This window comes from Chanos chanos, chromosome 3 (genome assembly GCF_902362185.1).
Source record: "Chanos chanos chromosome 3, fChaCha1.1, whole genome shotgun sequence".
NCBI lineage: Eukaryota > Metazoa > Chordata > Actinopteri > Gonorynchiformes > Chanidae > Chanos > Chanos chanos.
In genome coordinates this window covers 41,843,488-41,859,352 of record NC_044497.1, presented here as the reverse complement: position 1 = coordinate 41,859,352, position 15,865 = coordinate 41,843,488, and the positions used below count along the sequence as shown (strand labels likewise).

General features: G+C 40.4%; 1 protein-coding gene across 2 annotated transcripts in view; it reads left to right on the top strand.

Moving 5' to 3' along the window:
- galt (galactose-1-phosphate uridylyltransferase) overlaps positions 1–15,865 on the top strand; it is a 46,585-nt gene that overhangs the window by 19,304 nt on the left and 11,416 nt on the right. For both annotated transcript variants that reach the window (XM_030768467.1, XM_030768468.1), the window contains exons 8-9: positions 10,450–10,582; positions 12,550–12,633. In XM_030768467.1, the coding sequence (XP_030624327.1) occupies positions 10,450–10,582; positions 12,550–12,633 (217 nt within the window). The remainder of the gene's footprint in view (positions 1–10,449; positions 10,583–12,549; positions 12,634–15,865) is intronic.

Sequence of the window (15,865 nt, the reverse complement as noted above, 5' to 3'; positions counted from 1 at the left end):
GATATACATGGAATATTTTGTATAATATATCATCTGATCTGTCTTAGAACATGCACAACTTTGAGAACAGTTAAGGATCATTCATTCTCTTACAAAAACTGTCTCCTGTATAACCTGTATATACAGAAATGTGTATGTGAATGGTATTTAGAAGTACAATTAAACAGTTATATACTGATGTAAACAAATATATGGTATTATATTCTGTTATAGACGATTGAACTGAGTAATGGAATATTCAGATGAGTGTCAGTCTGCCTAAAGGTGGTGGCTCTATATTTGATGGAAATATCGACCTGCTGAAGCGATAGCTCTGCTGCACATTCAGACGGATGGTTCAGATGCTTGTTATGAACTCGGCAGCGTGCTCAGGCAACGGTTCACAGCAGGAGTTTTAGTCTGTGAGCTTGTTAACGTCCCTGTATTCTCACTTTACAAGGATTCTTTAGAAGACAAATAAGGTGTTGTGATAATTGTAACATGGTGTTTTATGGGGATTTTGGACACTGAGGTCATCCACAGATGAACAGGTGTGTAAAACAATACCGTTATAAAAGAGAAGCGGCACAAACAAAGCTTAAGTCAGAAAGGCCGTGGTCTGGCACAGTTGTGTGAGCAGTGCCTCAAGCAAGTGTACAGAGCTGAGATCTGGAGTTTCAGACCGAATTCAGAAAACAACAGACCACAGCAGTTTCTTTGAGCTCTGCTACCAAGAGACTTGGCCTTTTGAGGAACATACCAAATCATCTAAACTAGCTGTCGAGTAGAAGGGTGTTTTTCCTTTTTCCAGTGTACTTGCCTCCCCGACATAGATGTCTGACTTAAATGGTGCTCTTATTTACTAAACCCACCAGTGTTGCGTGATGGTAACGTCATGCCCTTATTATTAACCCTTTTACAGAACAGCACTCTGACACGGCCTCTTCAGCAGACAGTGCATGGACAGATAAAGCCTTAATTAGAATATGTCAGAAGAGCATAGAAATGACTCCTTAGTCGTTTTTAAGACTTTTACTATCGTTGCCCCACCTTTAAAATGCTTCAAGAATCTGTTTGAGAAGTGTTAAAAAGTACTTGATGGAAACTTTAAATGCTTATTGGTGCCAGGCAGAAAAAGAGGCAAAACAGCTTTTGACGACTGTCATCCTGCCTGTTGAAGTCTATCTCCTTATTCTTGTAAATCACATCCATTATAGAAGGATAAGAAGCCGAGTAGAGATACAGTTGTTGCTGGTGCTTGGCAGTGGAATAAAGAGAGCTTTTTATAGCACCGTATGATGAGTTAATCATATGCTGTCACATGTCCACTCCTGAGCTTCCTCATGTGTGTGTGTGTGTGTGTGTGTCAAAGTGAATAAAAAAGGCCTTCAGCTTGAAAAGGGCACCTGGAGACTTTTTGATGATAATGACAGCTATGCTGGTGCTTTTCTCTTCTCTGGCAACCTCCTGTGCCAGCAACGTTGGAATGGCATTCCATCTGTAAATATGCTAGTTGGAGACTGAGACGTCTAGCCTGTGCTTTTCTCTGCTCCTCATTCTCAGATCAGACAGCATCAAGATCACTCCATTACAGACTTGCTGAGAAAGTGGGATTTCACTGAGGCTTTCAAATCAGAGTTGTCACGGCAACAGCATGGAAGAGTGGATGGTTTACAAGGGAGGTGTCAGTATACTACCTCATCTAGTTATCCTACGTTCAGACACAGTGACATATTCTTATCCTCTATGGGTTTTCAGTCCCTTTCAACATATATGCTAAGTCTCTGAATGTATAAGAACCTTAGCAACTGCTTGGGGAGTCCTACACAGTGTTGCTGGTGTTAGTTGTGTCTGTCAGGGAAAATGACATTTCTCTGTAGTGTTTCTGAGTACACAGAACATTTGCCTGGCACACTGACTTCAATTTAATGTGGATCAATTTTGTGTTCCTTGTTTAACTAGTGCTGTGAACGCTGTTAAGGATTGACTTTTATCTAAATGAGTCGTCTAAGTGTTTGCTCATTATTAAGACCTGTGTAAAAATGAGAACAGACTTCTTGTCCTCCTAAAAGACTATCTGTGCTGTGAACCGAGGGTACAAAAAGCAAATTTAAAACTAAGTCCACCATTAAAGATATGACAGATAGTGCGAGTCACATTCTGTCATATCCATCAAATTGCAAACTCTCTGGTCTCTCCCATTTGGTGGTACTAGGAATGACATTCTAACTGGAATGGAAAATTTCCAAAGATTTTCTCAAACTGGCTATACAGAAACTGATGGCATGATTATAATGATACTCGTCAGATGGTATGGGCCAAGCTCAAAGAGCTTGAAGCTGGAGGAGAGGTCTTCTAGAAATATCTCCAACTTCTGCATGACCATCTGTCACTTCACTGAAAAAAAAAACCCTCTATATACCGCATGCCCGTGTGTTTCAGTGGGTTTAATCAGTGAAGCCAGTGAGCTCATTAGTGGAGAGAGAGAGAGAGAGAGAGAGTGTGTACGTGTGTGTAAAATTGGGACAGCAATTTTGGGACAAAACGCAACATCAACACCAAGTGTGAGTACATTCAAGACCCAAGGAGTTTCTACTTCATTAAGGGAAGTTTTCCAAGGTTTGGTAAATACTTCATTCATGTGTGCCAGGTGTTCCTCTCTTTCACATGCAAATCTAAATCTCTGGGTTGAAACACACAACCATTCAAGAATACCCTTGGATGCATCAATCGTACCACAAACTTCATTCAAGACTTTCTGTCAACACAACAAATAGTTTCTGATATGCAGACAAAAGGCATGATCTACACAATTTTACTTGTGATTTACAAGTCACAGACCAATTTTTATGATAGGAATGAAATCCTGGGATTGTAAGCAAAATCTGCACATCTGCAGTCATACAAAACAAGCAGACGAAAGACATGCTGATAATTGCCGTTCCCAACCTCCCGCTCAACCTGGGACAATTGAATTATTTTCTGACATGTCAGAAATTTTGGGTTAGTGCAATATTATAAACAGGTGTCCAGCTGATGTACATGTGCAATCCAGAGCAATTGCATAGTAGGATTCAGTGAGTTTCTGTCGGTTAGTCCGAGTATCCATGTCAACAAATTTTTAGACAGAATATTGTGAACTGTAAGTTGTTTCCATGTGTCAAGATTTTAAGAGTCATTTTGTGTATGATCAACCTAAGAGGCCACAATTTTTAGATTCAAACAATTTCTTTGCTACCTTTTAAGGAAGGAAAGAATGTTAACCTAGAATATATGCATGTTTGTCTGAATGAGAATGCATACTATAGGAATGAATATTAGTTTCATAGAATGATGTCACAATAAAGATATGTAGAAGTCTTTGCCTAATTCAGTTCTAATTCAGTACATGATCTGTAATTGCAAGAAAAAGCATCTATGAAAGCTAATGAAGTTTTCACTCATTATCAGTCTTTCCTCAATAAAACAGGACTGGAATAATCACCTGGGGCACCTGAGTAGTGCATCCAGTTAAGGGGCTATCTAACGGTACCAAGGAGCATGCTATAACAAGGATTCACGGTTCTTATCCCAGCTGTGGCACACTTGCTGACTTTGGATGGGAGTCTCTGAGAACACAATTGGCTGTGTTTACTTGGGTTGGAGAGTTGGCCACAGCTTCTTTCTCTTTCTGACAATGGTGGTCAGCCATGCGCCTGTGTAATTGTGGGAAGATTTAGTCGTCTCCAACAACTGTGACAGTTCTACACAAATTATAGTGTGGAAAAATGAATGATTAGCTTTACATGTGACAGAACAGGCATTTGCTAGATAAATATTTGTTGAATGTAAGAGTTAATATTTCAAAGATAAATAAGAATATTAGAGTTGCTGAAACAAGAGCAGAGTCTTAAGTTTATGTTTTACTATGTTCATTTGAGCAAAATCCAAAGTTGAAAGTTTTCAACTGCTCTGAAGTATATCTGCTTAGAATTTTTCAGTGTCATATTTTGAACAGTTATGATCTGTTAACCCCTTGCCCTGCGTGTGTCAACCCTCCATTATCATGGCTGTTTGAGCTCATCTTTAGTCTCTATTTGGTCCTGGACTGGAGTTGAGAACCTATATAACCTAATATCTATATAACCTAAAATAGTGAAAAAAACTTAAACATTGTTTGTATTTTTGGTTTATTGGTCTTTTTTCTGTTATCTTTTTGCTGTCTTGCCAAAAGGGAATGCCAACAACATCTGTCCATCACATGTGTGGTATTTTCTTCTGCTTGTAAGACAGAGTAATTTGTGTATTGTTGGGATGAAATTTGGACCAATCAAACCAAGTCTAAAATTAGTCTGTACCCTATGGTTTGTCCGCAAACAAAGGCAATGTCATCTACTAGGAGTAGCTGGTCAATTTATTGACATTACCCTGAGGTAGAAAAAAAACATAAAAATGACCAAAAGTTCAAGTAAAACACATCCACACTCTATTGAATTTTTCTTGCATGCATTATTACATTATAAATTTTCATCCATGCTTTTATGTCATCTTTTTACACAATGAGGAAAGCATCTATTACAGTATGTGTTTTGAATGCTGTCTTTTGAGCACAGGGTGGTGTGGATGGTTGGATGAGCGGAGGGAGGACAGCTTTGTTCTTCATGCTAATAAGTGTTCTGGTTGATCTCGCTCAATTTTAGGAGCATGTCTCTGGAGAGTTTTTTTTTCAGTGATTCTCAATGCTCTGCTGATTGGCCCTTCTCTTGTCTCTGATGTCATTTGAAATTTATTTAAATAATAATGTAAGTGCATTCAAAGCAAATCAAACTTAACAAAGGCCTGAAATGACAGGGACTGCTGATCATCGTGTTAACATCCAATCTGAAATAATCAGCATTGTCTCAATGCATTCTCCTTTCCACTTTATGCAAATATAATACTGCGTTCAATTTTAACGTCCCCCTGCGGACTCCTGATTTGCATCCCCAGCCAAGACTAGCTCATTGCCATGGCAAACATAGCCTTGCCCATTGGAGAGCATTCTGAGAGTCCCTCTGTAAAGGCTGCACAAACAACTCATCTTCCATGTTTCCAAACCCAGACATGATTTTACCCAAGAGATGAGATTCTTGAGAAGAAGCCAAGGGCAAAATGCCTCTGAGCTTGAGCTGTCTGCCATGCGCGCTGTTGAGGATTTATATATATATATATATATATAATTGAGCTGATCAAAGGTGGACTCAATGCTCAAGGATTTCTCTGCCATTTAAAGTGTGTCAGTTGCTTTGCTGGGCTCCACAGCTCTTGCTGCATGTGTTCCCGCAGAGGCCCAATGGATGGGGGAAAAAGAAGAAGTAAAGAGATGAATTTGATATTAGAGATGAGTAGCTCCTAGAGGATGGCAAATCAGTTCTGCTCAATCAACATAGAACTGTGCTGTCTCTGTGTTGTGCTGGGGTTTGTGCTGTAACAGGAGGCCAGAGGCAAAACTCTCACTGAATATGCCAAACGCCCAGGACTACTCAAACAACGGCAATTGGCGTTGTAGAGGCTTGACACCCGCATCGCATCTTGACATTTTGTTCTTCAGGCCTGTTTGTCAGGCCTGATTAGGTTTCGTTGGTGCTGTTTGGCTCTTCCTCTCACCTGTACTACCTCGTAATGACCTGTATGAAAGGGTATGGCATCGTACCAGTACCATTATGTTCTGGTAGAAGATCAAAAAAACACCTCCATGTGCTCATCACAAAGGTGTACTTCTGCACTCCTGATGTTAGATGGTGATTAAATATGCATTGCTACCTAATTTTCTCAGTGCAGTTCTGTTGGTAACATTCAAACTATCTTTTAGTTACAAACATATGACTTGTCTCAGCTGTCACCCACTTAGTCACCAAGAATGAAGATCAAAGTAAATCATCATGCTTTGATTATTCTTTTTTAAAGCAGACAACCATTCAAGGTAGGCTTCTGCCAAATTATCAATACTTATTAGCATTCTTGGTATTCACTGGGTTGTAGGGCAATTACTTTCATTAAGGAGCACTAGTGCTCTGATTTATCTGATTAAAGGTGCCTCACCATTCACTTCTTCACCACTGTAGTGATTAAAGGTCTAATTGTTCACTCTATTCACAGTTGGGCGTGTACCTTAATCTTAGCCCCATGGTTCAGTTTGTATTGTGGATTAGCTTGAAGGAAGACTGAAACAACTGTGAACTGAAGATTTATGTCTTTTTTCTTATTTAAACATGCAGAAATGTAACAAAAACATAACCAATTTAATCCAAATAGGAGCAAAGCTCTTCGAAAAAAAAAAAGAATGAAAGAAAGTTAATCCGCAGTACCTTTTGTTTTAAGGTTTTGGCTTCTTCAAACCAATACACGGCTAGAAAAACAGGCAGGTTCCTTCTTAGACAATGGAAGAGAGTAAATCTATTCAGTTTGTTTATGTGAATTTATATATTCCAGTATAGTTTAGATTATTTATGGTCTTTGTGATGAAGTCATGTCTTTTCTTGTTATTTAAAATGCTTACTAAGTTATCATTGTTATTAGAGATGTTGTGATTGCCCACCCAGTTAAAGCATACAGACACTACACAGTAGATGCAGTACATGTATTTTCTCACAGTGAGAAATGAGAAGAAAATGAAAAGGTGCACTGGGTTCAAATTATGATTAATGCTGTTCTTAATGATCCATAGCAGAAACAGTGTGGAATGCTCTCCTATACTAAGAATATGTATTCCTCATGATTTGGCATCATGTTTGGAAAAAGTCATGTACCATGAACCAAACCGAGGACTACAGAACTGCAGTTTTTGATTTTGGTACAAAACAGTTACACCCCTGATAGTGACACATTGTTGTTAGAGTTCAGAGATGGCTTGATTGATGTATGAAGCTCACTTTCCGTTTTATCAGTGAAGTCAAGAAATCAGGTTGAGTCAAGTCTTTATCCTTACTTTCCGTGTTTCTCATCCACCTAAGAAAGCCTGCTTCTCCAAGGGTACACTTTGTGACTGTGGTAGTAGCCCTTGCGTGATGCTTTTCTTTGGTGAGGGATGAAGATCTAGTGAAGGATGAGCACCTTATGAAAGGGATTAAAAGATGAGGTGAGGGCTCTCGTGGAATCACTCATCTGCAAGTCTTATGGACACTCTTACTGGGCTTTGCAGTCACAGTAGGTTCAATAATCCCCATCCCATGTGGGGATTACCGGTGGTTCCTCAGGCCAGGCCTTGCTTAGAGCAAAGTCTTGTGGAATTATTGTGGTTCATAACTGTATTTTTGCCACGCTGCTGTGCCAGTAGCAATGGATGACTGTTGGTTACCCATTCATCCTTGACACTCCACAAAGAGGCCTTTTCATTGGAATGCCTGTTGTGTGTACGTCTATGCAGTAATGTTTGTAGAATCCTGTGCATCTTACTTCTTCCTCCCTCTTCTCCTCTTTCCCCAAGAAATGGATTCAAATATCTTGATTTCTTAGAAGTGATCTGGGGGCTAAGAATTGCAGTTTGAAAGTAACAAATCAGAGAACCAACTCTGCCTGGTAACATCAATGTGGAATAAAGAAATTTGATGTATTACATGTATCTCAACAGCAGGGGTTAAACTAAGTCTGTATGAGAGTGTATGTTTTTGTTTTCATGTCTCATTTAGTGTGGAATTTGCCTTATCACAGCCCACATTGGCAGATGTCCATCCCTGAGCACCTCCATTGTTGCACAAGCCCAATTTGACCACCTTTGTCTGTCCCAGAGCATGCCGGGTATGTTTTCAAAACATCAGCCCTCAACGCTCAGAGAGAACAGTGCCGCTAAACCTTAGAGGGCAAAAAAAAAAGAAAAACAAAACACCAAAGCAAAACAAAGGCCTCTTCACTCACAGACCTATTTCATAGGTAATCTAGGCCAGCCTTAGATGAGAGATTGACTAAGATTGTTCTGTGGTTTTTAAAGATGGTATCCTTGCTTCAGAAGGCAGAGAAAAGGCAGGTGTGATAAAAAAAGAAAGGTTACGAGTTTCCTGACAGTAGATCAGCACAAATGGAAACATTATTGTAGTGCTATGGAGCACAGTCATATCCATTAAAAAGGGTGTCAAAATGCTGGAGTCCTGCCACACTTAGCTAAATGTTCCTCTGTGTTATACTTTCAGTAGGATGTATCATTTTTTTAAAAAAACTTCACATTGAGTGAAACAGTGTGTCGAGTGAAATGAAAAGCCAGGGATGATGGGAGTTGTTCAGAGGCTACATAATGACTCTTCCTAATGGCACATAAAGACAAGCTTTGGAAGGACAGGAAGCCCATAAAAAAGAAAAACTGCGTAATTGCTCCCAAAAGTTGCAAAGGAACCCCAAAAGCACCGTCTCCTAGGCAACTTGCTAATTTTCCTCGCTGTCAGACTATTGTTAAATAATGCACTTGTAAATGGGCCTAATTGCAAATGTAATAACCCGCAGTTGCGCAGTCCCTTCGTGTAAAAGATGCTGTGTTCTTTGAAAGTTTAATCACACTAGCAGAGCTCTCTTTGCCAGTGAGTCTCTCTGATCTGCACTTGCTAGTTTAGTGTGAAACTTCACTCCATCTGGACCCCAGGAGTGTCACACTGAGATAGAAAAAGATGGAAATGCATCCAACTTTTCCAACTGTTCATATTGCCCAAACAATTCAAATCTCTTGAGATCATGTTACTATACATGTGGAGGACACAGTCAAGTGTAAAGATGCCCATTGCTTAGAGTTCAGAATCAGAGCCTGATATAAGCAACAATGAAAAAAGTTATGCGACATTATCAAAAGCACTCAACATATAAACAACAAGTGTGGATGTAAATAAGCAAGTCAGCATGATGAGATTGCTCCCAGATTTGTTGCCATGGTGTGTATGGAACACTTTGTACCAAATACAGTTTTTTTTTTCTTCCAGCGGGTGGCTAGTCCTGCCAATCCCTTTGCAATTTAGTTTAGAGAGAGGTTTTTCAAAACCCAAACATTTTCATGAGCAATTGAAATGATGTATTAGACACAAAAGCAGAACCATCCAATTATAATGACGCTGCTACAGAGAGAGTTATTTGGAACTGAGGTATTCTGTTCATTGTGGTGTCAAAGAGAATTATGTAGTGTTTAAAGATGAATGCTTCAAAGATTGAGCTGGCCCAGAGGAGAGGGCTACATTTCAGGACATTCCCACTTTTTCACTTCTACTTTTCTGTACTTAAACTCATTTGACCACCATAAAAATTCCCCATTACCGTAGGAACTTGTGCGAATAAGTAGAACTGCAGAAGTAAGATACATGCAGGCCACAATTAAATGCTGACAGGCAAAATTCAGAGCTCAGATCCCTAGAACAGAAAAAGTAAAAGATAAAGATAATAGATACATTTAAAATCTGGTCTTCCTACAGCATCTCTCTCCCCCCTCTTAAACGTGTCTGTCTTGAGGGCCTCTCCAGACTAATTGCACCAGTTTCTCTCCCTCTGTGTCTCTGTGATGCGCCCTAGTTTGGGCTAGTCTCTGTCTGTCTCTATCTCTCTGCAGTCAGTCTGTGTGAAGATCACTGTGTGTCGGCGCTCTAATCAGCTCCCATCACTCACTGCCACATAGCACTGCGCTTTGTCAAACGCCACCTCCTCATCAGTGCAGCACTCACTGGAGCTGGCACACGTCAGCTCCACCCATTCTGTAATCCATCATCCACTGTCATCTTCCCAAATCGCCCTCTCTCCCAATTCCTCATTTTTTGAATCCCATTGGGTAACTGGCAGATCCACCTCCACCGGTGTGGGGTTAAACTCCAAAAAACGTATCTGACATAGAAAAACTTCACCTTTTCCTCCTGACAGCTTCTGTTTTGATCTAGGGGAGACTGCATAAGACTGAAGTTCTGAATTATTCTTCAGTCTCACTTCAGCTCATGAGGGTGTAATCAGGTCATTTGCTTTGGGGATTGGTTGTCTGATTATGGTCAGATTGAATGCCGTCTCCAAGTTATGGCAATTAGATGTGCTGCACATCAAGCCTCATCAGCACAGAAAAGGGGGTTTTGTGTGGACAGGTGAAAGGAGCTGGAGAAGAATGTGCACTCAGTTTCCATTTTAACTGTGCTAAAATTGCAGAATGAAAATTAATCAGTAACAGAGTTTAAAAAAAAAAAAAGAAAGAAAGGCTGCCACCTGTTGCGCTGTCAAATTTCGTATTTGATAGCAAAAATTGCATAATTCCCTGAGCAAAATATTAAATATGCAGCCAAAGTCTGAAACCAGAAAGATCAAAGATTTTTTTTTTCTTTTTTTCAAAATGCCATGCTGTCAAAGTATGAGTTTGTTTATTTATTTATTTGCTTTCCTACTTATTCATTACAGCTTGAACAGTGTGAGTTTGCAGGTGTCTGTTCATTAACTGCATACGTAAAGAGTCATAATCTACAATATTGTTGTCACCATGTTTCTGTATGCATACATGTGTTTCAATAGGAGCGTGTGGTAGTGGAGAATGAAGACTGGCTGATTGTAGTACCCTATTGGGCCACGTGGCCTTTCCAGACCTTACTGTTGCCACGGCGACATGTCCTGCGCCTCACTGACCTTACTGGCAAGGAGCGAGATAGTAAGTCTCTGTAATGACCTCACAAGTGTTAGAGATGCCTCTCATTGCACACTGTTTATAGTCATTATTTATGGTATAGGTGTCCATGCTAGACCATGTTTACTTCGGAAACTTATGAAAGCACAACGCAACTCGGTCATTTGATTTCTGCATTCATTTTAATGCAAAGCTATGAAATTGACAGACAAGCCAAAAATAATGGGAGCGTTTTCTTGTTTGTTATTGTTGCTTAAGTTAGTCTGAACACCGTGCCAAGCATATTCCTCTATATGTTAAGGCTGGGCCCATTTAAAACACATATTAACTGAACATCAGATCTATAACATTTTCACCTCTGCATTCCATACTGAAAGCCATTCTCACTTTGTTAATTTGGTTTGTTGAGAAGCGAAGTTTGAAGAAACATTTTCTTTTACAGACGTAAACTTTCTTATCTCCACCCTGGTCTAAATGTGTGCTATTTGACAGCATATATTGCTGTAGTTAAGACTACAGTATATATTTCCTTGAGTCCCTTTTTGACAAAGTGATGTCTCCGAAGCTCTGATTATGCATGTTTAACTTTTCTCCTTTGCCACAGCACTGCTGAATGCCCTAATGCTATGCCTCCGATTCTCTTGTTGTTATTAGTGACGACCTGTCAGCGCCACAGAAGTAGAGGGTGGGAAAAGGGGGGGGGGGGGGGGGGGGGGGGGGGGGTTGTGAGGGGAGCCTGCAACAACAGATAAATATTCACCTCTTGGATGTGCTGCCTCTTTCACTGACAGCTCTGAGTGGCTTAGCCATGACAGGTCTAATCCTGAATGTAAATAAACGTCAGGGAAATTATGGAGCGGGTCACAAGGAAGCAACCACTGTCAGTACTCGTGTCAGATGGGCCCAGCTCTGGGTAAAGAAATTTGATAAACGCGGGTCGGCAGGCCTCAATTTCTTCGCCCCATGCTCCTCTGCTTTGCATTGTTTTTTTTTGGGTTTGTCAGACGGGCAACTTTCAGTTCTTTGTAAGACAAATCAGAAAAAAAAGAGGTAGCTGTTGATACATGTTGAAAAACTGCCAAAGAAATGATGACTGGTTTTATAGAATTTTTGGTCTGTGTTTTTTTTTTTGTTGGTTTTTTTTGAGCTTCTTTTTTTAAGGAGTTTTTGCATATCAGTAGCACTGTGAGCTAATCTGTTTGACAGCTAAATCTTACCCACTGCAGAGGTCCGCATTCTGTTTGTATTATTTCGACCTGTGCTTGAATGTTTATCTCAATGTTTATTTACATTGTCATTAGGCATAATTTCAGTGTTTATTTATTATAGTGCATGTTTATAATATACAAAATAATAGTATAATAACTGTGTTTGTCTAAAGTTATTTTCATTCAGTTCACTGGGCGGCTGGTGATCGTCAACATAAGCTCAGGAGTTCCTCATCTGTAGATTTTAAATTAGACCCTGGTGTTATTGTCGTTGTTTTTTAAATTACTCAGGCAGCTGGTGTTTTGCTGGAAAACAAACTGTGTTCATATGGACATCTTTTAACTGAGCATCACCCTTGAAGGACAAACTTGATTTACACCCTATCATGGACAGAAGGATCATTTTTCCCCAAACAAACATGTCTCTGTTCATTTGCCAAGAGGAAACAAGCCAGTCATCTGAGTTTATATGTGTATATGTGTGTCTGCAAGGAACGTGTGCATGTGTATGTGTGTGTGTGTGTGATACAGAGAGAGACAGAGAGAGAGCAAGAGAGCGAGAGAGAGAGAGAACGAGAAAGAGAGATTATGCCGCCTCAAAACAATGCTGTTTTTTTTGGATGTGAAACAGAATTAATGCAGCTCTTTCTTGTGAAAGGAGAGCAGGCGGTATAGTGGTGGCCATGGTAATGAAACAGGGCTGGCTGGGGCCCAGGCAATATTGGATGAAATTGAAGTCAATTCTGCCCTGTTCTACCTTTATTTTTCCTCTCTCCCCTACAGGTCTGGCATCCATAATGAAAAGGCTCCTGACCAAATATGACAACCTCTTTGAGATCTCCTTCCCCTACTCTATGGGTTGGCACGGTAAGAGACGCATCCAGTGGAGTCGTTAGGAGACGGGGTAGCAACGCTTTTCACAAATGTATGGTGTCACCCATCATCTGCCTTCTATAGAAAAAGATGGAAAGGAAGAGAGAGAGAGAGAGAGAGAGAGAGAGAGTACCTCCTCATCCTCTCCCTTTTCCTCGACCCCCACACAATATTCTGATGAAAATACTGGTTTGTTATTCCTACCGTCCCTGCTCTGACACTAGTCGTCAATTTAGTGTTGTCTCAGTGCCAAAGCAGGAGCTGTGGTGCCAGTCTGTGCTGTTTGGTGGGATGTTAAAATGACACACAAGCACATATAAAGCTGTCAGTGTATTTCAAACAAATTGCGTGCTGAATAAATGCTTTGAAGTCTTGACAGACGTGATATCGCAAAATGTCTTTAAATATTTCTTGTCATGATAATCTAAAATGGCACTGTGAACCGTTACAGTTTCCACCATTATTCAGGGGGGAAAAACTCTCATTGTCTCTGCTTTTGGGAGAACAGAAGCTTCAGAGAGTAGAGGCTTTCTCAGTGGACCAGTGATTATGAATCCAGCTGACAAGACCCTTTTTTAAAACATGGACATGAACCAATCGTTCCTCTCCATTTTTTAAAATAGTGTCAGGCAAAGTTAACTGTTTGGAAAACTCCCAAAGACACTCCATGGTCCCTCTCATGTGAGATCCTAAAATGTCAGCAAACAGAAGTGTTTCTGTACTCCTGCACTTTGTCACTTCATCGTGAAACTATAGTGTGTGATTATAGTGAATACACGAACCATCTGGATTGTGTACCTGTCCCACGCTTCACGGTGGCTAACGGGGAGTGGATGGTATTGGGCGCGGGCCTTAATCTTGAATCAGGCTATGGTCACAGTAGACTGGCGGCAAACCCCTACTACACAGTGAAGGACAGCTGGCATTTACAAGCTGTGATTTTGACAGCTGTCACCTCACCCTGCTCTGGCACCTTTGGGAACTGAAGACTGGATGCAATCAAGCGCTACATCAAGGAACACTTATGCCCTCCCACAACCCCTTTCCTTATCAGGCCAGTCACTGCCACCTTTAATTGCAGGGAATCTGGACTGAGCTCCTCTTTCATGATGAAGTCGTTTGATAGGGCACTTTTTTTTTTTTTTTTTTTTTTTAATGTGCTTATCCCGTGCGATGTTCATTATGTCTTGATGGTGCATTTCCCCACTCCCCTGCTGAACTGATTACACTGCTGACATCCTCACACGTGGATCCATGCGTGGTGTGCCTCTGCTGGGCGCATCTCTAATACAAATGATTTATGCCGCTTCATTTAGGTGGTACAGTATGCATGTGAATGAGACGACCAAATCATGTTCTCGCTGTGGTACAACTAGTGAAGTGAGGATTTTGAAGGGAAGAAGAGGGTAATGAGACATCCTTTCTCCTCTCTTTAACCAGTCATCCTTAAAAAAAAAACAAAAAAACAAGTTCCTCTAAAAGTCTTCTAGAATGCCCACTTCTTTAAAGAAACAGGAAAAATTCTATATTGAAAAAATGTAAAAGCTTGATAGTTGATGCTTATTTGTTTAAGTGACTGTCTTTTTGGTAATACCTTCTTGTTAGGCAGATCATACCACAGTACACTGCAATCCTCAAATGATGGTTAAAAAAAAACAACAGGACTCAGAGTACGATGCAGAATTAAAAGTGGTGCTCAGTGTGTAAAAAAATATACGGCTAGTTAATGTTAACAGCAGTGTAAAAAAAATAGACTTCTCACGGTTAAATATCAGAAATAATCTGTTGTCAGCCATAAGTTATAAGGATCAAAAAGCTCAAGCAGAGGCTCATGAGAATTTCCAGATCTTAACTGCTTTTGCCAACACTCTCTCATCTTTCAACTCTCTCTCAACTCTCATCTCATTTCATATGTGAGTTTTTTTTTTTGTATTCTAGTGTTTCATTGGATTTTTATTTTAACATTCTTTAAAACCTCAGAACTACTTGGTCTTTGTTAGTGTCCTCTCACAAAGGTTATACCTTTCGTGTAATTGCTGTTATCCGCAGCATCGTAAACACACAGGACGAGAATTTTAGGCAGCTCAGCGGTGACTCTGTGGGGAAATGAGTGATTTAATATTGCCTCCTGCTAGCACTGTTTACAGTCCAGAACAAGCTTTAATTAATGAGGGTGTCAGGCCTAAACTCCAAGGGCAGAGCTCCTCACAGCAAGAGCTGTTTCTATTGCAGGAGCACACAGCTACTGCCTTGCCTTTTAAATGATAAATTAGATAGATGGGGAAAAAATTTTTTTTGAAGTCCAGGGAGAAATTGAAGCCAGTTCTGGACATGGTATCATTTGTGACTGAAGTTTCTGTCTTGCACAGAGCTCTGTTACTCACATGTACCCCAGAATTCACCAAGCAGTAACCCAGGAGATGACTGATGGAAAGACATGGTTTTATGATGTGTGTTTTGATTGCCGCAGTCATGAACGCCAGCCAAACTCAGTGAAAGTCAGGCTTAAGAAATTGCATCGATTTCTTTTATAAAGCAAAGACAGACAGTGTGACCGAAGACTAGGTGTAGCATCTAGAAAAAGATTTTCATTTGTGCTGGTCTTATTGTGTGGTTACCAGGTAAGTGGAGCAAATACAAACCGCTTTAGTTGTTTCCCATATAAATGCACCGTAAATATACAACGCAATACTGTGTTTCTGATCACTGCAGCCTCTGTGATTTCTGGCTCCTGTGTTTGAATGGGCATATTGTATCTGAGGAAAAGTACATTTTAAGCTCTGTGCTCTGGCAAGCAGTAAATATTCCGCTGGCAGTGAAGCACATATTAGTCACTGATATCATTATCAGCAGTGGCATGGGGCATGATTTGTCAACAGGACATGATTTGTGACACTTTTGTTTGTAAATGGTTGAATGAGCAAGAAATGTACACGGTGCACAGTTCATTCAGGGTTATCTTGTCGTGTAGAGAGGAAACGTGTGGACCAGGGTTGCTGGTCCAAGCTTGTCTGGACAATGCTCTGAAAAAACCAGCTTCTTTCTCAAAGACCCTGCTCCATTCATCACTCGGCCCTAATGGGGCTGTAAAATGTCCCCCAAGAGCTAAATCTTTAGTGGACTTTGGTGGCTAACAGGATATTAACGCTCCTTGATGTGTGCTCATGCTTGTGGCAGCCATTAAGCTATGGCCCAGAGAACGTCTTTTAAGCCCCTTAGCTCGTGA